Source organism: Corylus avellana, chromosome ca3, assembly GCF_901000735.1.
Source record: "Corylus avellana chromosome ca3, CavTom2PMs-1.0".
Lineage (NCBI taxonomy): Eukaryota > Viridiplantae > Streptophyta > Magnoliopsida > Fagales > Betulaceae > Corylus > Corylus avellana.
Window position 1 is genome coordinate 7,206,004 of NC_081543.1, and position 23,454 is coordinate 7,229,457.

Here is a 23,454-nt window from a genome sequence, read left to right on the forward strand (position 1 = left end):
TATCACCTCCCCTAGCTATCTCGCTCTCATCCTCCAAAGCTTGTGTAGCGTAGTCTCCCATGGTATTTAATGTATGGAGATTGACTTTTTGGTCGGAAGACCACTCCACATACGCTCTGGACGATAAGAAGAGAATGTGAGGTGATTAATAGAATTACTGTTCAACAAAAATGAAAGTTGGTTCAAATCCTTATATATATATATGTTTGTTTCCAACACAGCCTTTATATGTTCGGTTTAATCCTCATGTTAAACTCATGTCTTGTACCTAATTTAAGAGACTTTTTTTTCTGAGCAACTCGTGTCTTATATATAAAGCAGTGATTAGCTTGATGTTCGTTTTTTTGAATTTGAATCTTACCGACCGCTAGAATCTTTTGACCGTTAGTACTTTGTCCCTAGTCATTGTTTATGCTGCCTTTTGACGTCAATACCATAACGGTCATCTCGTCCTTCAGTGGGATATACACTAGTACTGAGAGTTAGAGAATTCATGAAACTTTTTGGTCTGAGTTTGTGTCAGAGAAAAACACAAGCATGGAGGACACTCGCAAGCCTCCTCTCTCTGTCGACGCTGATGAGATTGAATCAGTATCTCGCCGGTATTGTTTCAGAGGTAATTGGGGCAACCGGAAAAGGAGATCAACCCGACTTCCGAAGCCGGTGAAAACCAAGGCGTCGGGATCCCAGAAGAACCCGAAAAGGAAGAGGGAGTCAAATGATAATTCCAACAACACAAAAGAACGGAAACATGATAATCATGTGGCTCCAATTCAAATGATGTTGGTTTTCTTGAATTTTGAATCTTCATTACTAGCCGTTTCGATTTTAGTACTCTAATCTTCAACACTCGGGTTTATTCTCTCTAAATGCTATTTTGGCCCCCCTTTTCTACGGAATACTTGATTCTTCTCTAATTAATCCCATATTACGCATGAATCCCACATGTGAAAAGATTCAACAACTTAAGCTTTCTTCTGTGGCTGCATCAAGCTGTTTGAGCGTAAGCTCAGTCTTTTATTTTGTTTTTACTTTTTATGGGCCCAATTTACCAAAAAAGGTAAGATCATCATTTCTATATACATTGGCTGCTGTTGCTGAGATAATTTGGGGTATCAAAATTACTTTAACATAGAATCTTAAGTTTTTTATTTTCTTGGTGCCTTTGAAAACAAATAAATAAGCTGAATTGAGGAGAACATTATTTATTTTCTTCTTTACTCTTTTTGTTTTCTCAGTGAAAGGAAATCTGTAACTGTTAAGAAGGGAGCTAATCTGACTACTGCAGAGGTATGACTACTTTAGTCCCTTTAACCATAATTGGTAATTTTTTTGTTTCTCGTTTGTGGCAAAGCCTAGATAATTTGGATGGTGCGAAAGCTTTATGGGTATTGAGTTTTAAATTTATCTTCATTACTCCTATGAATTGAAGGGTGGTTTGAATAATATGGAGAAGAGCAAATGCAAAGTTGTTAGTACTGGTAAGCTTAACTAGACTAACTTTGTCATCAGAACTTGGGTTATGCTCTGAGATCGGCCTTTTAACAGTTTTAGAGTGGCCTTTTTCAGTTAGTAAAATTGTGGGAAGAAAAGCATTGGATGATGTCAGCAATGTCCAGGGCAAATCTTCAAGGAAAGTAGTGCATGATGGTCCCAAGCTAATGTGAGTGTCTTTTCATTTTGACAACATTACCTTCTTTACTTTTCCTTGCAGTAGAAAGGACTCTGGAAAAACATTACTGTTTTTTTTTTTTTTTTTTGTGTGTGTACATCAGTGCATGGTGGGTAATTATGATGCAAATTCCTTTCACTTAGCATAAATTTTGATGGATAAATGATAATAGAATTACCAAAAAGTTCACAACACAAGGCCTATAATAGGCTACCCTACATTGATGAAACCGAAAGCTAGTTGTACAAAATATAATAAATACCAAAAATAACAGCAAAAGTCATCTTACCAAAAAAGAAAATTCCTCTAAACCTTCCTTCCTTCTTTCTTTCTTTCTCCTTTTTTTTTTTTTTTTTTTTTTTTTTGGCATGTACTCTATTGCCACTTGTTCTTCCTCAAGTTAATGTCTGGATAAAGAGTGTCTTCCTAAATCCTAATAATGATACTAGATAATGAAATAAAGAACTGCAAAAGATATACTCAGTTGACACCTCATAGGGATAGGTAGAATGGAGAAATCTCACTCTTCTTCGAGAATAAGGACACCTTTGTTTTTTCTTTCTTACACTCCCCAGCAAGCTAGAGTACATATATCATATAAGCTCTGTTTGGAACATAAATTCTAAGTTATTATGACATAAAGACTTGGTAAACAAGTCAGTAAATATACTTAATTAGTCATTTCATAAAACATAAGATTAAAGGTAGAAGACCAATTTTTAAAGAAAATGATGTAATCATACTTGTTAGAATATACGAAAAATATAATATATTTTCCGTACATTATTCACTTGTAGTATGAGAGTCATTGTTCTATACTCTCATTTTGCACTAGATCGTGATATAGGGCATTTTCTGTAATGTTTTAACTGTGTTCACATTTTACTTAAGTAACCAAGACAACATAGCCTATATTAGCTCTTAGAGAGTATAAATAACAAGTTGCCAGCCTTTTTGTAATCAACTTTTAACAATTGTAGAAGGAGAGCTTTTTATTAGGAGGACTCGGTATAAAACTCCTTTTTATAGTCTTCAATAAAAAATTGACACATTAGATAAAAAAACCAATACAATGGAGATGAAAATTACGTATCTTTAATTCAAGTCAATCACATAAAATTTTTCATTAATTTTAACCCAACGCCCACTACTCCCCACCAAAGCATTACCCACCTCTGAGCCCTTAATATCGAAGTCTCTAAAACCAACCAAGACACTAGATTTGGTGGTTTTATCGATGTGTATCAAAGTATGAGGTATTTTGTTAAGAGAATGAAAATTATTTGGTGTGAAGGGTTATATTAGTTTTTAGTGTTTCAAGCTGAGATGTCTGCTTTCTATTGGAGAGTGTAAAATATCCGGTTTACACCACATCCTATTGAAATTATGAAATTATTCTCTTTTAAAAATATTTTTCAATACCAATAACAGAGCCTAGATTCGCATCTCTATTTTCCAGGTCAGTAGATCTCTATTTTCTTCTTGAATCCGAAAGCTTAAAGCATCATTTTGGTATCAGAGCATCAGGCTTTGGTTAACCTTCCGGGCGTGTTGAAAATCTGCCCTCGAATCTCTGTTTTCCTTTCTTGAAACAAAGCATTACCAGCCTTTTGTAATTAGTTTTTGACAATTGTAAAAAAAAAATAAATAAATAAATAAAAATCAAATACCAATAACAGAGCCTAGATTCGGCTCTCTTTTATCTTCCAGATAAGTAGTTCTTCTTTAAACCCTATCTCTCTCTTTTTTCTTCTTGAATCCGAAAGCTTAAAGCATCATTTTGCTATCAGAGCATCAGGCTTCATAATACCTCACTGGCGTGTTGAGAATCTTTCCCCAGATCTCTATTTTCCTTTCTTGAAACAGAGCATTACTTTCTTGAATCAGATATTTGATTTCTTGAAGCTTTTTGATGTTATGGCCCAAAGAGTAAGAGCACAAAGAGTAATAGTGTTATGGCCCAAAGAGTAATAGTGTTGTTTTTGATAAACAACACTATTTATCATCATTCATCAACATAGACTCAGAGCTTCCAAATGAATATTACTACAACATTAACAATTACCATCTATCCATGCAAACCTGACTAGTGAGCCCTTCACTCGACATCTTCATCCCAACGAAACACTCATCCTAACAGTTCATCAAACCTGCTAACTTACAAAACACTTAAGAGTTTCACTGTGAAAAGTAATTACGTAAGTCCACAACTTTGTAAGTAAATTGTTATGAAATTAGTTATGCAATGAGCCTTATAAATAACATCTCGTATTTCTCAACTCTGATAACTAGAAATGTCATGGATTTTTACAAAATAATTTGGGTTGCCTCCATCATGGTTTATTTTTAAAGTAGAGTAGGCATAATCTTATATATATATTTAATAATTATAGTTTTCCTTATCCAAGCTCTTAACCCCTTCTTGGTAAGATTGTTACTGCCCCATGGGACTTGTAATATAATATTGGTGCCTCAGATATTGTCACGTATTGTCATCGTTAATGGTCCGACTGGATAAAAACCCTAAGTGATCCACACCACTAACGATACTGTAATTATGATCCTATCTTTACATGTACGTCAGTCACCTATAAAACCATTGGATTTAAGGCCAAATGTAAAAGTACATCTCTATTGATCATATGGTCAAGCCCATATATTTGCTCATCATTCGTACATGACGATTCATACCATATGTTTAATTATTATAACCGTATAATAAGCAAATATGCGTTTAAGCATAAACATTTAATACAATTATTAGGCTCGTGACATATTTTGTATTGAAATGGCAATAATAGTATGCTCAATTCACTAACATATTGAATTTTAAAAAGAACATTTCTATAAGCATTTACGTACCTCGGACAATTCTCCTCATTCTCAAACATCTTAACCTCTACGTCATTGCAATCATACTCTAGAATTAGACACATTCCATACTGGAACCTTAATATTGCACGTAAAATCCTAATCGTGTAATTAAAGCCCTAATCATGCATATTACTGCCTTCATCGAACGTTCGACTAACAAGGATCGATCATTCAACCTTGAGGATGGAATGTTCGATGACTGCCAGGAACTACAATCTAACAAGGACCTCCTACTACTCCCTATTCACGAGCTTACTCCTAGTGGTCTTAGAAGCACTAATAAACACCATACATCAAGCATAAACATTTAAGTCCAGCATGGCCTAGTGTTTTGAACCAAAAAGGAAACCCATGCAAGAATCGATCGAACTTTTCCTTTATAAAAATGCCAACTTTTATTACATGTGAGATGGAAACAACCACTCATGTTTAAGTACGAAAATCATCATAAAAATTTGGGTTTTAAGAATTAGATATGCTTTTTTATCATAATATAGAAGCTTCTCCAAACAATAGAAGATCAAAACCTTCAAGTTAGCCCCTTTCTCTCTTCTCCCTCTCTCACTAAGTCTTGGTATGTGAGATGGGACAAAATGGGACTTAGGATAAATAGGAAACAAGGGCGTACAGTAAGTCTTAACTCTTTCAAAATTTTCCAAGTAAATCATAGCGACTTATTAAATTTACTCTTATCTTAGGAAAATCAAATGTTCAAGTGGAAACTTCGTTCATTCGAGAGAAAAAGTTGAACATTCGGGTTGGAAACCTTGATAGTGAGAGGAAACTTCGAATGTTCGAAAGCACATTTTACTTTAAAAGCATATATTTTGTTAAAGTATTTTTAGCATTTAATTTAGAGGATTTATAAACACATTATTGAAAGGCTTTCCTATGTGTATAAAACTAAGGTTCTCATTATGTAAATTGTCATTACCGTTTAAATAAATATATTTATTCATGTATTTATTTTTGGGATATAACAAAGACAAAAAGCTGTCTTGATAGGGTTGGTACAGTGTCTACAACCTCCACATGATATAGTAGCATATCCGGTTCCTTTATCCATTAGACTCGCTTCTTTTTCATTTGATTCCATACCTTTTCAAGAATTAAGGCTTTGTTTGTTTCGGCGTCAAATAATTTTCTGAAAAATGTTTTCTATATTTTTGAGTGTTTGGTGCGACGAAAAATATTAGTCAACTGAAAATATTTTCGGTTTAACCGAAAGTGCCTCTTTAATTTTCGGAAATAGCTTCAATTTTTTAAAACCGTAAACCATTTTTTGAATTTGAACATCTCATTCTCAAATTGATAGACCCAACTAGGACGTCTCTAGGACCTTGCCAGGACCCAAACCTAGACATTTCCGAGACCCAATTGGAATCTAACGGGGACCCTGTCAGGACATAGACGCATTGGGATCCGACTGGGACATAGCGAGGACACCACTAGGACACCACCGAGATTCAGTCAGGACGTGATTATGATATTGCTGGGACTCGATTGAGACTCGCCAGACCCGGTCGAGACCTCGGCGGGATTCGACCAAATCTCACCAAGACCTTGTCGAGACTCAGATGGGACCTATCAAGACCCATGGCTAGATGAAGAAGACATTGAAAATTTACTTTTTTGATTCAACAAGGAGAAGAAACGAACGAGAAAACATAGTGAACCAAGTAGACAAGAAAAGACTGAGCGCTTAGCCAAAAATTGCCTTTAGAGATTCGGTTTATTTGAGGTGATTGTTCAGAGCATAGTAGATTTAGATATGGAGCATTAACAAGTGGCTCCTCAGAAAATGGCGAAAAATTTTCATGTTTTGGCAGAGTAGCAATTATTGGAAAATGACTCACAAACTTCTCTTCACTACAAGTCTCCCCCCGAAGAGAAGTCTCAAAGAAGAAAGTGACATCCATTGGCACAAAACTTTTGTTCAAAAGAGGGTGATAATACTTAAACCCTTTTTCGGTATTTAACTAGGAGTGTGTCACTAGTAACATCCCTAGACTCATTTTACAGGTAAATAAAGAGTACTTACTAGTACGTACACTTCAAAAATCAGGTAACTATGCAGCAGAAAGGTATAGCTCTTTTTCTTTTTTTACAACCATAAAAGAAGCAAAATCTGATTGCAAAACAGCTACTAAACCATAATGTTCAGCTAAGGATAACCTAAAGTACTATATATCAAGTCAAAGATAAAACATAACCATATATCCCAAAGGATAGACAAAGTCATAAACTCTTAATACAAACATAACTCATGGTGCATGCATGCTCTCGCAAATAGGTTGTACCCCCCACACTACCAAACAAGAATTAGGATAGATCATCAATATTCGCACGTCCGCCGAAATTTTACAAGTGGAAACATATAAATGTAAGTCCACGACCTAATGAGTAGTAAACCCTGGCCTCGTGAACATGGTAATGCTATGAACCCCCATTTAATGCAAGTCATAAGTAAAACTTCACATGCAACAGTGCATAATCTTTGAAAATAAGGCAGAAAATCATGTTGATGTATTACTTAAGTATAAATGTATGTAAGAAGTCACAACTGTGTTTGGTATGGCCTATTCATGCCATTAAACCCTTTATGGTACGTAGGGTTTGCACATTAATATTGAAAATGACCTCGGTTACATTTTCAATGGCCAGAATGCACATTTTCAATGGCCGAAACACTAAAAGGTTATGGTATAGAAATCACCTTTCTTTGAAGCTAAAGGCTTTGGAATCTCCAAAAATCTCACCTTTCTCCTTCTTTCTACTTGTCTCTTCCTAAGGTTTTGGGATGCAAAAGGTCGCATATGGGGCGTCTAGGGTTTATCCTAAGCCCTTAAATAAGCCCTTTTCCATGCATTTGTGCTAAATTGGTTCCATCTCATTTGCATTGTCTTTGGATTGTATGGAAGTTTTGCTGACGTGGACGGTTCGAACGATGACCGAATATCTTTCATATTTTTCCATTACCAACTGTTTAGACAGTTTTCATGACATGGCATTACTCCTAAATGTTTAAAATCTCATTAAGGTGTCTTTAATCTAACTCTATTATAAACACTTAAGTACTAATTAGGGTGTCCTTAATCCTAATTTAGTGCGAGATATTACATCTCTCGATCTCCTTATAAAAATTGTCCTCGAAATTTGATGCTAAAGTTAAAAATAGCGATAATAAGAGGTTTAACGGATTTACCACTATCGGGCGTTGTCCTACACACGCCTCCATCTACGCTTATCCTTATTGAGGATTTGTTGATTGGTGTTCTGCATCTTCCTCTTCTTCAAACAATTGAGGGTACTTGTTGAGCGCTTGTTCCAATTATCACGAGGCTTCCTCGACTCCATGGTTACATCATAAGACCTTCGATCACCATTGGAGTATCTTGGTGCTACCGAGATATCCCTTTATTCAGTTTGTCATTATCAAGTACAGATAGCCGATTGTTATTATGTCTCAGAACATTGTCCATCATGATATGAAAGTTGGGAGCTTCTCCATACTTCTTTTTTTCCTAAAGCTCCACCAACATCGGGTCATTTCTTGTGCTTCTTTGATTCTATCCTCCGTTAGTGGCTAGATCACTAGAGTTGCGATGAAATCTGACTCTTCATTAGGAATCACATCCATGTTGAGCCTTCCAAACTCCAAGATGAGCTGCGACTAGGTAGGCATGCATGGCTGTTGTCGCCTCTTCTTGCGACTTTCTACTTAGAGAATCTATGACTACGTTGGCTTTAATATATAGGATGGTACTAGATATTGTAGTAATAGTCTTTTATGAGTTCTTGAAAAAAAAATTCGTATGCCTTGGTCCAATCATACCAAGCATTCTTCTTAATTTGTTAGTGCGGTCAAGGGACCGAAGAGCTCGGAAAAGCCTTCCATGAGTCTCTGACAATAACTAGCTAACCCTAGCTAGGAAGCTCAGAATGTCCTGGACGTTGGTTGGCCGCTCCCAACTAACCACAACCTCGATCTTGCTCAGATTTTGTACGTCCTTCGACACCACGTGTTCGAGGAATGACACACTCTCGAGCCAAAATTCACATTTCTTGACTTGTTCTCTTGCAGTATCTCTAATATTGTCCTCATATGGAACACGAACGTGTTCTTGATGACTGCAGGTCGAGTAGATCATTATGTCATCAATGAATACCACTACGCACAAGTCCAACTACTCTCGAAACACCCTGTTCATCAAATCCATGAAGATTGATGGATCATTGGCCAATCTGAATGGCATGGTTAGAAATTCATACTGGCCATACCAGGTTCTGATTGTCTTCTAGCTAGGAAGCTCAGAATGTCCTGGACGTTGGTTGGCCGCTCCCAACTAACCACAACCTCGATCTTGCTCAGATTTTGTACGTCCTTCGACACCACGTGTTCGAGGAATGACACATTCTCGAGCCAAAATTCAAATTTCTTGACTTGTTCTCTTGCAGTATCTCTAATGTTGTCCTCATATGGAACACGTACGTGTTCTTGATGACTGCAGGTCGAGTAGATCATTATGTCATCAATGAATACCACTACGCACAAGTCCAACTACTCTCGAAACACCCTGTTCATCAAATCCATGAAGATTGATGGATCATTGGCCAATCTGAATGGCATGGTTAGCAATTCATAATGGCCATACCAGGTTCTGATTGTCTTCTTTTGAATGTCTTCACTTCACACCATCAACTGTTACTACCCTGATCAGACGTCTATCTTTAAAAAGACACTAGCTCCTCCCTTCAATTGATTGAACAAGTCGTTGATCCTTGGTAGGGGTACTTGTTCATCACCATCACTGTGTTCATCTGCACAATACCATCTTTCTTCTTTACAAATAGCACAATCATACTACCCGCATGTCTTCAATATTCAGCTCTACATTAGGCTTTGAGACAACATATGCCAACGGGTCCTCTTCGATAAACCTCGGCCAACAGGAAAAGTCTCATACCACTGACATGCTCCTTCGCTTATAAGGGGGATATATCTCCTTCCGGTCAACCAACAAAACTTAGAAAGAACCTAAGAATTTTATTCTTTAATCCTAAGTTTTAAAAATTTTATAACCTATAGCTCTAGCATTATTCCCTAGACACTATTCCTATAGCTAGCATAATCTAACTCTCATGGTCAATTGCTCTAATACCGACCTGTAATTCCCCAGCTTAATTAAAATACAAGCCATAAGTGGAAAATACTAGATTTTCCACGTAACACTACTACATATTGAAACTCATGCACGCAACGGAAAATACCAATTATAAATTTTTTATTTTATTTTTTCCTTTTAGTAAGCACAAACTCACCTCAAACATAATGTACGTACTAGAGCATGCAAATTGAACTTTATACTTGATAAACACAACTTATAAACTACTATTACAACCTTAAAACTATTGTCATTATACACAACAAAACTGCCACATGTGGCAAACCAAAATACTAAACCTGAGTATAGCAAGTCAACCATTCCAAAGTAGAGACCTCCTGTCAGCCTTAAGAACATAAGTAAGAGTCCTCATTGGCCTCCTCCTCAGCAACACCTATAAAATTGCCACAATTTTACAATTGTGAATGTGTGACCATTTATGTAAATGTTTGAACCCCCCTTTTATCCTTTGAAAAGCCCTCTAACTAGTTTTTACTAAACAACGTACTATTACATATGCAGGGTTTTCACAAAATAGTTTATTATCAAAGTGTCATAGTTGTTATCTAAACCACATAGAATAAAGAAGTTTGTACATAAAAACATTAATATTTTCCTTTGCATTTTATTTATTATATAATTAACTCTACGTACATCCCATAATATGGAGCAGTAAAACAATTCATATCATGATAATGAAAAACATCAGTTCAAAACGTAAACAGTACATACCATATCATATGCTTTATTTCACATAATATATATACTAACATGTTCATTCATCATCTTTTCACACGTTCATGTTTTTCCCTTTCACATAAGATAAGCATACACTCACCACTTATCCGCTAGCTTTTTGTTAGGCGCATTCCCCCATTTAAACGCTCGGTTGCTAATGTTTTATACCTCTACTAGCTTTAAGGTGCTAAATGTATAAATCCCACTTAATCGCTGGGTTGTTAGGCTTCTTATTTCCCTCTCCCTAACATCAAGGTATTAAGTGCATGTGTAGCCGTACTTAATCGATGGGTTCTCATATTACATGCATACATGTTCACATACTTGATCACATATATAATCATACTTTTTGCAAATCTTGTTTTCCTTCCGAACCTCAATATTTTCCATAAACATTAGTTCTATTGATACTAATGTTTTTGAAACTCTCATCTCATGTAATGAATCTTGTAAAAATTAAATTTGTAGACATCTCCTACATGATATCTTCTTTTATATATGAGGAGGACTACAAGGAAATATCTCTTATGAGATAGATATGTAAATCTTCAGTATATTATCTAGTCTATGTGATATGAATAAATATGAATGTGATGCTGATGTAATTTTTTATTATCCCTCCCTGCTTGAAGGAAGTACTCTTCGCCGGAGCTAAAAAATGTGAACCAGGCAGCTACAAGTATCCCGAAGGTTGTTATAATCATATGCATCCTTCTTCTTTTTTTGTCATAGAGCTTCATTGCAGAGTTTTCTTTGCCTACTTTTTCTAATGAGTTGTTTCTTTCTCCAATTCTAGGTTCGTATAGTATAGTTGCAGGAACTTCTCTTTGTGTACCAATACCTCTATATGCTTTAACTTGGTATAACTTGGACCCTAATTTGAAGTTTCTGTGTTAGTTTACCCCCTCTATCCAAATAGTCATTAAGTTGGATGGAAAGATATGTGAGATGACTAAATTACCCTTTACAAACAATGCTCATTTTATATTTATATAGTTATAAAAATACTCCATCTTTAGTTATAAAGGTTAAATAATCGAAACAGAGGGTATTTGAGAATATTTTTTTATTCGAGAATGGACTATCTTGTTCGCATAAATGGACAATATAATCTTCTGCTGTATTTTTTGGTCCAACTTAACGGTTTATTTGGACCGAGGGGCAAACTAATAACGAAACTTCAAAATCGGGTTTGGGTTGCACTGACTTAAAGGTTATGTGAATCATACAAATGTAATTTACTTGATTTTTTCTTTACTTTTTGGTACTTGATCTGTCTTGGTTGTAGGAAAATGCTGGAATTTCTGACAAGGGCAAAGAAAGGAGTGGATATTTAGCAAGCAATGGTGATCGTTCTAGTTCTTTACAATGTTCACAAAGAGATATATACTATACTGATCAAGATGTGTTTTTGACTTTATTTACTTATTTTTACTGTAGTACTACAGTTGGCAAGAACCTGTTGAAATATGCAGCATACTATGCATCATATATTTATACTCTCTAAAATCAATCATAATGCAAGCCATATTCATTTACAAATTCTACTCAACTATAGCCGCATTGACTATGTTTCTCTTTCTTTGATGATTTCATTGCTGGGTTCGGTTGGTAAAGCTGGTAAGGAAGTAGCACCCCAGGTAAACAATGGTAGGAACCATCTTTGGAAGAATCAAGTGAGTGATGGCTTCATCATAAAGTAAGTTATGAGATATATATATATATATATATATATATATATATATAAGCATCATTTTTTTCTCAGCCTGTTTAATAAAACTCTTGCCAGTCCTGCTAGTTTTTCAATTCAACTCCTTTTCTACATAAATGATAGGGCAGTATGCTTTCTTTCCTTTCACAGTTTCATTATGTAAGGCTTACACATGGCATGGGAGTGTCTTTTATATGCTAAACACGTCAACTGAAGAATATAAATCTGACTGTGATTATATACTTGACAGTATTCAAGCAGAAACATGTGATTCTAGCTTAAACTTGGATTAATGAGGTTTCTACCAATCATCCTCTTAGTTAGATCTATTCTGTATAGCTTTCATTTATGCATTGAACATTTTTTAATCTGTATTTTACTTCGCTTATGAACATATATATGTTTGTCATCAAATTTGTTATCTCTAGTATGTGCCACATAAGACTTTAAACAGTTTTGAGTCTTTCCAAACTCTCAGAGAACAGGAGATGTCAAACTGTTTCGTAGTTTTGATTCTATTTATTTTTCCTTTTTTACTCTCAAAAAGAGGGGCAGAGAATCTTGATAGCAACTTTAAGTAGTCTCATTTTACTACTGTCCTTGAAATTGCTTGCAAGTTTATTTGATATTACTTGGTTGAATTATAAATTTAACTTTTTCTTTCCATTGTTTCCAGGGATGGTTTACTGAATAAAGCTGGGATTTTTATTTATTAATTTTGAATTTGCTTGTATGATTCCAGGGATCAAACTAACATAGAGGCTCATGCATTGCCAAGAAAATCTATCAGGGTTTGTAACATGTTTATGTAGCTTATGTGCTTTCTTTTAATGTTAAGGATACTCCATGTTGCTTTGATGGTTCTGTTTTTTTTTTAGCTTGCATCAACTGTATCATTACTCGGGTTTCTTTCAAAATATTTCCTTTTTGTTACTTTTGTTAGAGTTAATATATGAATATTTGAAGATTAATATGCAATTTCCTAATAGGATTGAGAGTAATATGTAAGCCTTCTAGAAGAAGGAAGGTGTCCAAATGAGCTATTTCCTAAACTTGTATAGAATATTCCTGTAATTTGGCAGTCTCATTACTGTCTGATAGCATATAGATTTGGTCCGTGTGTGTGATAGCTTTACATTCTTTTTCCCCATAAGGACTTCCACTTTGTTCATCCCCATTTTGAATAAGTTTAGTTGGTATCAGGTTACAGGTGAAGTCAAGATTTGTTCCTTACAGCCAACAGTTAGTCCATTAACACTAGATGTGTCAATATATTTGAACCAGCTTTAGCAATTAGTACCCCTTTTAATGTCATTAATGATACAGCCAATTGTGAATACTACACTCCAGAATACCCAGGCTCAAAGGACTTCAAAATCCAAGAATATCTCAGATCTTAACAAACAGAAATCTGTTGCTGCAATCTCATCCAAGAACAAGGAGGATGCTGTGGCATCTTCTCTTCCTGAGAATATTGCAATTGTGGTTCCACATGAAGCTGCTCAAGGACAGCTGTCATTTGATGCTGATGGCAATCCAAGGACTGTATCAGATATCATTTCTGGGAGAAATTTGGATGGGAGGAGATCTTATACATCTTCCTTGATGGTAAAATCAAGGGTTGAGGCATGCTATATTCTAGTGATGTGTTTACCCTTTCCTTGTGAATTTTAATTACAATCTGTAATATCTTGCAGTCACTAGAGAAATGCGGTGAAGTAGTGAAGCTGGAAACGCTACCATGTATTGATGATAATCGCAATCAACTAGAAGTTACTGAATATGTTGATGAGATCTATCAGTACTATTGGGATAAGGAGGTGATGATGTTTAATATTATCCACTCTATGACCTTACTTTTTTACCATTTGGTTGTTTTTGTTTCTCTAGTCAGGATTGACACTCTTTTTTACTTTGTATTTATCTAGTGTGCATTTACCCAAGTATTGAGAAAGTAGAGAGGAAGGAAATTAAAGAATTTGGATCCCAATAAACACATGGATCTGAAAAAGCTCCCTCCCACAATGAGGGTGGATGTTTGCAGCATATATCTTTTTCTTTTTTTTTTCCATTTTTTCTATAAGTTTGTCTGCATAATATAGTCCCAGTTTTAGTATTTTATTTTCTGTTTCTGAATTTTTTTTTTTTTTTCCTTTTTTTAAAGAAAAGACACACAGCAGGATAAGATACTAGCTTACTCAACATTCTGAAATTTTTAAAACTAATGATGTAGATTACAAATAGTACCTAGTAGAAAGTGACAAGATGTGAAAATAAGAACAAATAACATTCTCAGAAATAATAATTAGCCATACTTTAGGATTTGAGCAATCTTAGGCTATTTGTTTTCTAATCAAGAGAAGATTTGCAGCTTTCATATAATTGGTTGCCTTTAGTTGGAGTAACATGTTTGAGTTTCTTGGCATTAGTCACTTTTAGTTAATGATCATCAAGGTGTATCTTCTGTCAAGATTGAGACATAGGCCCTTAAATACTTAGCTCTAGGTTATTATCTGAATTTTGCATTCTAGAATTACTCTTTAAATCAATTTGGCTTGATGGTATTGCCTATGCAAAATTCACTTTTGATTGCAGGCACAGAATCTGTCTTTGACAAATTACTTGTCGCTTCAGACAAACATTACAGCTCATATGAGAGGTAGATTGATCAACTTTTTGTTGGAGGTACATATCTTTTCTTCCTATGCATCCCGATAACATCACTTTTTTTCTTGCTTTCTCTATTGGCTTTTCCCATATTGGTTATAATTTATAATGCAATCTGAGTAATCAGTTGTTCCCACAATGAGAGTGGATGTTTGCAGCATATATCTTTTTTTTCAGTTTTTTTATAGGTATTATGTCTGCATAATAGTCCCAGTTTTAGTATTTTATTATCTGTTTCTGATTTTTTTTTTTTTTCTTCTTTTTAAAAAAAGACACACCGCAGGATAAGAGACTAGCTAGCTTACTCAACATTCTGAAATTTTTAAAACTAACGATCTAGATGACAAATAGTACCTAGTAGAAAGTGATAAAATGTGAAAATAAGAACAAATAGGTGATAAGATGTGAAAATAAGAACAAATAACATTCTCAGAAATAATAATTAGCCATACTTTAGGATTTGAGCAATCTTTGGTTATTTGTTTTCTAATCAAGAGAAGATTTGCAGCTTTCATATAATTGGTTGCCTTTAGTTGGAGTAACATGTGTGAGTTTCTTGGCATTAGTCACTTTTAGTTAATGATCATCAAGGTGTATCTTCTGTCTAGATTGAGACATAGGCTCTTAGCTCTAGGTTATTATCTGAATTTGGCATTCTAAAAATTGTTCTCTAAACCAATTTGGCTTGATGTTATTGCCTGTGCAATCACTTTGATTGCAGGCACAGAATCTGTCTTTGGCAAATTACAAGTGGCTTCAGGCAAACGTTGCAGCTCATATGAGAGGTGGATTGATCAACTTTTTAATGAAGGTACATGTCTTTTCTTCCGATGCATCCAATAACATCATTTTTTTTTCTTGCTTTCTCTATTGACTTTTCCCATTTTGGTTATAATTTATAATTCAATCTGATTAATCAGTTGTTTAGAAAAGCATTTTGATAAAACATTTCTGATATTGGTTATCAATGCATTCTGACTGCCGTGCTCATTTTATTTGCTGAATTGTTTGTCACTCTTCTACAGGCACACTCCAAATTTAGGTTAATGGAAGAAACTCTGTATCTCATGGTGACATTGTTAGACAGATATCTCTCACAAGCTATGATAAAAAATAATGAACTGTGGTTGGTTGGTCTTACAATACTCTGGTTGGCATCAAAATATGAGGAGCGCTTAGGGCATCATCTTAGGGTAAAAATACCAATATGTTCAACTAACATGCTTTCTTATCGAATTTGTTTCAGAATGACGAGGTTTTGCCAAAATACATGCTTATGTGATTTTTGTGCTCCAATAACACAGGTTGAGCATTTAATTAGTCACTCATCTGGGTTTTACACAAGAGACCAAATACTTGCAATGGTATGCTTGTCTTCACTCTTAAGCATTGTTTTAGGGCTTCTTTTTCCTCTTTTTATTTAGATTGCTTGCACCTACCACAGGCAGGATGGGTGGGTTGGAAACTCACAAACACATGCGTGTGATACATGGTAACTGTGTGAAGATCAAAATGTGTAGTTTTAGGTTTGCTTGTTTCTGGTGGCGAAAAGGTTTAAGGGGAAAATTGCTGAAGTATCCAGTCTAAAGGTTTAAACTAAAAGGTGGAGAGCACAGCTAGTACATAACACACCAAAAGTATCCATTGTGGGACTTGCCAAGACATCCTCTCTCTCCCCACCAAACCCCATATGCAAAAAGGCTAGGCACTTGGCCGATAAACAAGTAAATAAAACTCATTAAGGGCCTGTTTGGGATTACATTAGAGAGCTTAAAAAGTTCTTTTAGTACCTAAAAAGTCCTGCCAAACAAAAGCTAACCTGGTTGGTAAAAATTTCAAAAGTACTGTTTTGACTTTTTTACTCTAAAAATGGTCAAAATACATTTTTGGCAAAAGCTTAAAAATGAAGTTTTTGTCAAAAAGCGTTTTTTGACCTAAAAGCTCTATTTATCGAACGTAATCTCATACAGACTCTAAATGTCCACACCTAATGTGGCACTTTCCAACATGAATTTTGCTTTTGTATTTCTGAGATCTGTTAAGTTGTTAGCCTTCTTTTTGGAAACCTGCAAAAGAGACAAATTTGTGATGACTGTGTGGCTAACTAAACTAGGGCTTGTGTGGAATACGACGAAAATGAACCTGCTTTTTGCCTTCTTTTTTTATATGAATGAGCAACATTATATATCAACAAACAGACTAATACATCTGCACTCTAGCAAACAACTAGAGTAACACAACTATACAAAGAAGTATAGGCACTCTGCAGAAAAAAGAAGCCAACAGGGCCAACTCAACTACAGAAACTACAAACCACTAAATTCCTACAGCTTAAACTGCAACAAAACAACAACAAACTTATACCAACACAGCATCAGCATCAACTCCCCAGCAATAGCATAATTCCACATTTCCAGCCGTTTTGCAAAACTTCCATTTGCCAGCAACTCGGGCTCGCACCTCCCAATAAATATGCTGCAGAATTTTCTCCTCAGAAAGAGGATGGCCTCCATGTCTAATTTCATTGCAATTTCTCCACAAATTATAGATGGTAGCACCAACTACTAAGCAGCATAAGCTTGCTAGCATGGTTTTCTTCTGCCCATGCTCAATACCAAAAGAACCAACATCTTGCTAACTCACGAGAGGGTTAGTCACATTACACTTCTTCATGACTTGTAACCAAACTCGCCTGAAAGAAGATATGGTCTTTGTCTTTTATACCATTTCTACAAAAGCTGCATTGAACATCAATATACTTTGTTACCCCATTCCAACAATTTTGCACCAGTAGAAAGAGCATTCTTCATAACTAACCAAGAGATAAAAGCATGCTTTGGGGATATTTAGAGGAAACCATATTAGCTTCCACCAATTGACTATATAATGCTTCTTACGGGTCTCCTGCCAAGATGAAGCACTAGAAAAACAACCAGATTTGTCTATGCTCCATTTCAGAATATCCTCCTTGCCTCCAATATTAACCAAGCACAACTTGCTCTGAATATCAACCATTTGATCTGATCTAGCTGGAAACCAGCTCCAGTTATCATTGCTAATGACAAAACAAGCTTTGCTTCAGGATTACTTCTAGCTTTATGAATAATCCGATATCCATATCCATCAAAAAAACCACCATATGGATGCCAAGAATCATACCATAAATGGATTTGCTGCCCATTTCCTAATTCAAAATGCAGGAATCTTTTAGCTACATCTCTAAGTTTGAGACATCTTCTCAAACTCCAAGAGCAACCTGGGGGAATTGGCACCTGATAAAAGCTTCTTCCCCTCAAAAAAAATCTCATTCACTCAGGCAACCCATAAAGATCCAGACTCAACAAACAAATTCTAAATATGACGACACATAGCAGCACAATTCCAATCTTTTAATGCCTAAACCTCCCTATTTTGGAAAGCAAAACATTTTCCAAGCCACTTAAGCCTTAGCTACACTCCCATTCTTACCATTCGACAAGAATCTATTGAATTTTTGTTCAATAGCATGAATAATTCTCTTAGGAAGAATAAACAAAGAAGTCCAGTAGATCTGAATACTATTCAAAACTGGGGACACAAGGTGCAACCTACCAGCAAAGCTAAGATTTTTATTAAATCATGAGTCACTCCAAGCTGTGATCTTTTCCAACAAAGCTGAGCAATTAGCAGTAGACCTAGTAGTACTTAAAGGTACACCAAGGTAGCATACAGGGAGCTTTCCTTCTCTAATATTTAGGCAATCTACTGAGTAGTAGTAAACCTGTTTTTTGCCTTTTGATCCTGCTGGAATATCTCTGTTTAAAAACTTGCATAAAAAGATCTGAGCCTACTGGTTACTATCTTTAATTTCTTATTTTTGTATACAAATCTTAGGCATAGATGATTTTTCAAAAATTGACTACCATTTACGGTTGCCCTTGCTTGATGCTGATGACACATTGGCTTTGCTCTCCAGGAGTGGCATGTTCTTAAGCAATTGAATTTTCATCTTAATGTGGCTACCCCTTATGTGTTTATGTTACTGTTTCTCAAGGCTTCTCAGTCAGACACAAAGGTATCTAGTAGCTTTCAATAGCCCTCTCTACTAATTGTTAGTTGGTAATTTAATCCTTGTAAGATATGATTGTCATCCAAATTTGCTGATCTTTTCTTTTTCCTTGTGGAAATCGCTCCCAGCTTGAACACCTGGCATTCTACCTCATTGAACTCTGCTTAGTTGAATATGAAGCTTTGAAGTTTAAGCCCTCATTGCTCTGTGCATCAGCTATCTATGTTGCAAGGTGTACCCTGCACCTTACTCCAGTTTGGACCCCTCTGCTTCGCAAACACACACACTGTGAAGAATCACAGTTGAGGTACTTTTCAAGATTCAATTCCTTTTTCACTTTTAACTTCCCTGAGAATATCACAGTTGAGGTACTTTTCAAGATTCAATTCCTTTTTCACTTTTAACTTCCCTGAGAGTCTAGTTTATGTTTATTTGGTCAATGCAGAGATTGTGCAGAGATGATCTTAAGATTCCATAAAACTGCTGGAACAGGACACTTGAGATTGACATACCAAAAGTACATGATGCCTGTTCTTAGTGGCATTGCAGCAGTAACAGCTTTAGATAGGCTTCCTCTTTGATTTGACACGTGTGGATAACCTCTCTCTGTAATTAGATCATCAAAACTAATGATACTCTGCATGAGATTTTCACTTCTATTTGGATCTTTTGTACAATATTCTGAAAGTTGAGTTGACCACGCCAGTCATCAGCCGACTAGAGGTATGATAATAGAACAAATGTCTAACTAGGATGGATTGGTATCTAGTGCCACTGTTAAAGTATAATCGTGAGTAATATTTCCTAAGGTTATGTATATAAATAAATACAGACTTTTAATGATATATGATTGTGTGCACTTTTGATGCCTTGTCGTGTGTTAGGAAACATACCGATATGATTGGCCTGTTAAATAAGGATTGTACTACAAAATAGGGGATATGAAACTACTTTAATTAAGGAATGATTTTGAAACAAGAGAAATGTTTAAGTATGAACTTTCAACATGGTTAAAATGTTTACAAAATTATGTTTAGATGTGACGAAATTGTCTTAAAAAGAAGAGTTCTATGAAAATGATATATATATACACACACACAGTTTCTTATTGTCTTTTAGCAACTCAGACACTCCATTGAATAAGAGGGAGTGAAACTCTTATTCAAGAGATGAGGGATACTCATTCATGTATTATTACTAATATGTTTTTAAAAGTTTTATAGATGCGATGAAAAGTAGTATGAAAACCAAAGGTTTGATGCCATTAAAACTTTTAAAAATATGTGCTAATGATATGCATAGTAAAATGTGTATGATGTGTTGGGGATTGTGCCCTGAATCCCAATGATTTTATATCTGTGTTAATATTCAAATGTTTGTAATGAATATATGTTGTATTCACTGATTAAATGATTTGAGCATATGGCATATAAAATGTCTTTTGCATGCTTATTACCAAAGTTCATCATATTTGTTATACATGTGAAAGGTCCTAGAATTACATTGAATATGGCTATGGGTGTAAGTAACGTGGTTATCACACAATATCTTAGTCCACAATCCTTGTATTGTTAAATGTATAAAGTTCGCAGTTAATAAATGGAACTGAGCATTCTATTTTAAGTAAGAATGTTATACATCGAATCTTTGTGATCTACCTTGATTAAGCGAAGCGGTGACTTCGGATTAATTTGTAGGTGCTAAGACCCTAAGGCACTGAACGGACCAAGGAGTTGTCTTTCCACAAAGATATTGTCTATAAGGAAAGACAATAACTCCTCAAAGACTACTTAAGACTTTGATTCTAAATTATAAGGGAATTGTGGACTCAGATGTTTCATGTAGGTTGCTTAGATGTATCAAAGAGTGAGACCTATCATCGGTCGAAATAACCTCAATATATTAGATAATCACATGAAACATTGTGGGAAAGCCTTTTTCAAAAGGGAATCCAAATCCTTTGTTGGATAACAAAGAGATAAGAAATTAGAAATTTTCCTTTGTTTTAGATTTTATGGATATTATTCTCAGAATTTTTAACCGAAGCATTTTAGTTGGCATACCAAAATATATATGTGTGTGTGTGTGCGCGCGCTTTGCACAAGTATGAGAATAACCCAAAGTTAGTGACTCAAGGACTCAAGGATAAAGAGGTAGAGAATTAAGTGGCAGTATCCTTAACCTTAATTTTGCTACGGAATTTCATTAAGGAATCATAAGTCAAAGTTAAGTAAGTCAATGGGGTTAATTGTTTAATCAAAAATATTTATTGGAGTACAGCTACAATTATTTAGTGAAATTAATTATGATTAAAATATTGTTACGTAATAAATGTTAGGGAGACATGGTTACAAACATATTTAAGCTTGAAAGATTTCATAATATGACAAATATATAAATGCAGAATAATAAGAAATATAAAAGAGATAACAAGATTAAAGTGGTTCGACAATATGCCTACATCTACACACTAAAGCCCTATAAGCTACATCTTGTTTTTTATTGAATGATTGAATACATAAAATGCTTTCTTATTTATATAGAGGATATTAGGAATGATGCTTCTATCTTAGCAATGTGGGACTAGAGGATGAGGCTTTTATACAAGCCAATGGCCAAAGCCTCTCCTCACTTAAGCAATATGAGACAACTCACATATGCTTTCTAACATTCCCCCTCAAACTCAAGGTGGAAACTTGTGAAATCTTGAGTTTGTTCCTTGATAAATGACGGAGGCCGGGATGGTGGCCGAAAACTCGTTGGAGGCGGTGGTGGTCGAGGGAGGTGACTGGAGTCGATGGCGTTGGAATTTGAAACATTGGCAGTTCTTAAACATGAACTTCAACTACTATGGCTGGGATTTGAACATTGGTAACTTTTGGCCGGAATGGGCCAACTATGGGCCTAAAATGGGAGCCAATTGTGGGTTAAAATGGAGGTCGGGTCTAGGTTTTCAAACAAGACCACAAAGGCCAAAATATCAAATAATGGGCCAAACAAAGGGCCAAGAAAATCAAAGGGCCACAACATGAGCAATTGTGGCCTCTTTTATGTGGGCAACTGTGGCCTCTTTTGTGCGGGCAAATTTTGGCTTCTTCTGATTTTTTTTTTATCTCACCAAAAAAGTGGCCTGGAATTTCGCTGGAGATCGACGGCTAGAATGTAGAAGGCAGCGGCAGAAGGCGATGGTTGAAGGCGACAGTGGTTTGTGCTTGCAGCTTACTGGGCTGGTGGATTGGGCCATGAATTTGGGCTAGAGCATGGTTGAAATATGGATCTTGAATGTGGGTTGGATACATTTTTTTTGATAAGTAAAAGTCATTGTATAAAAAGCGCAAGGGGCGCAACCCATGTACACAGGAAGTATACAATAGAGCCCACTACACGAGCTTTAAACTGAAAAGGACGCACATAAATCTATAAATTCCGTAAGCGTTGAAGCTTGCGAAGAAGACCCCAATATCCTCCAAGAGAAGAGAGTTTGTAGCACCCTTTGCTTCAATGCTGTATTGCCCATTTCATGATCCTCAAAGCTCCGCGCATTCCTTTCTCTCCATAAGGACCACATTACACACAAAGGAGCCATCCTCCAAATGTGCACGGCTGATCGGTTTCCCCTTTGCCCTCTCCAACTTTCCAAACATTCCTTCAAACTCCTCGGCATCACCCACGTTATACCAAATAGCTGGAGTATCATATTCCATACCTCTACAGCAACTTCACAATGCACTAAAAGGTGATCAATAGATTCGCCACTCTTCTTGCACATACAACACCATTCTGTCACAATGATGTTCTTTTTTCGTAGGTTGTCCAATGTTAAGATTTTTCCCATAACCGCCGTCCAAACGAAAAAAGCCACCCTCGGAGGAGCTTTACTCTTCCAAATAAGCTTCCACGAACCATCCACCGGGGCTGGATTTAACTTCACCTTGTAGAAAGACTTCACCTCAAAAATTTTCCTCTTCGAGGGAAACCAACAAATTTTATCTACCCCACCTTGCCTTACCTGTTGTGAATACAGCAATTCGAAGAAACTTGAAACCTCCTCCAATTCCCAATCATGAACAGGTCGAGTAAATCTTACATTCCAATATATAGCTCCATTTATCCTCTCCATATTCTCCTCTACCCATACCTCCTTATCACATGCAATATTGAACAAGGCGGGAAACAAATTCTGCAGAGGTGCCTCCCCACACCACACATCCTGCCAAAACAATACACGAGATCCGGTTCCCACCTCGAATCGTATATGTTGCTTAAACTCATCCCACCCCCTTCGGATACTTTTCCACAATCCCACCCCATGTGACCCTCCTACCTCCTTGGTACACCAATCACCCCTCATCACCTCATATTTTGTCTCCACTAATTTCCTCCACCATGTATCTCTTTCATGTGCAAATCTCCACAGCCATTTACCCAATAAAGCTTGATTAAATTGTATCAAATTCTTTACCCCTAATCCCCCCGCCTCCATAGGCATGCAAATGTTGGACCAACGGACCAAATGGAATTTGAACTCATCTCCGTCACCTCCCCATAGAAAGTCTCTTTGTATTTTTTCGATCCGTTT

The 23,454-nt window shown here is 35.9% G+C and overlaps 2 protein-coding genes across 5 annotated transcripts in view; both read left to right on the forward strand.

Annotated features, from left to right (window-relative positions):
- LOC132173766 (putative cyclin-B3-1) overlaps positions 1-23,454 on the forward strand; it is a gene marked incomplete in the record, with an annotated part of 49,038 nt that overhangs the window by 8,041 nt on the left and 17,543 nt on the right.
- On the forward strand, positions 484-19,697 carry LOC132173768 (putative cyclin-B3-1). Of its 4 annotated transcripts, none has more exons than XM_059585363.1 (18): positions 484-782; positions 1,239-1,290; positions 1,433-1,481; positions 1,570-1,663; positions 11,082-11,139; positions 11,738-11,795; positions 12,067-12,148; positions 12,903-12,951; positions 13,364-13,402; positions 13,487-13,768; positions 13,858-13,980; positions 14,756-14,845; positions 15,549-15,638; positions 15,853-16,020; positions 16,132-16,191; positions 18,783-18,881; positions 19,004-19,182; positions 19,321-19,697. In XM_059585363.1, exons 1-18 carry the CDS (start codon positions 538-540, stop codon positions 19,454-19,456), a joined length of 1,953 nt encoding a protein of 650 aa, XP_059441346.1. In that variant the 5' UTR covers positions 484-537; the 3' UTR covers positions 19,457-19,697. The 4 variants fall into 4 exon arrangements, with proteins under 4 accessions (XP_059441346.1, XP_059441347.1, XP_059441348.1 ...); XM_059585364.1 differs by having other exon boundaries at positions 13,511-13,768; XM_059585365.1 differs by lacking the exon at positions 13,364-13,402.

Coding starts and splice junctions, on each gene's coding strand:
- LOC132173768 (XM_059585363.1), top strand. CDS start 538: ATGGAGGACACTCGCAAGCCTCCTCTCTCTGTCGACGCTGATGAGATT. Junction 11,796..12,066: donor TGGATATTTAGCAAGCAATG/GTGATCGTTCTA, acceptor CGGTTGGTAAAG/CTGGTAAGGAAGTAGCACCC. Junction 12,149..12,902: donor AGTGATGGCTTCATCATAAA/GTAAGTTATGAG, acceptor GTATGATTCCAG/GGATCAAACTAACATAGAGG.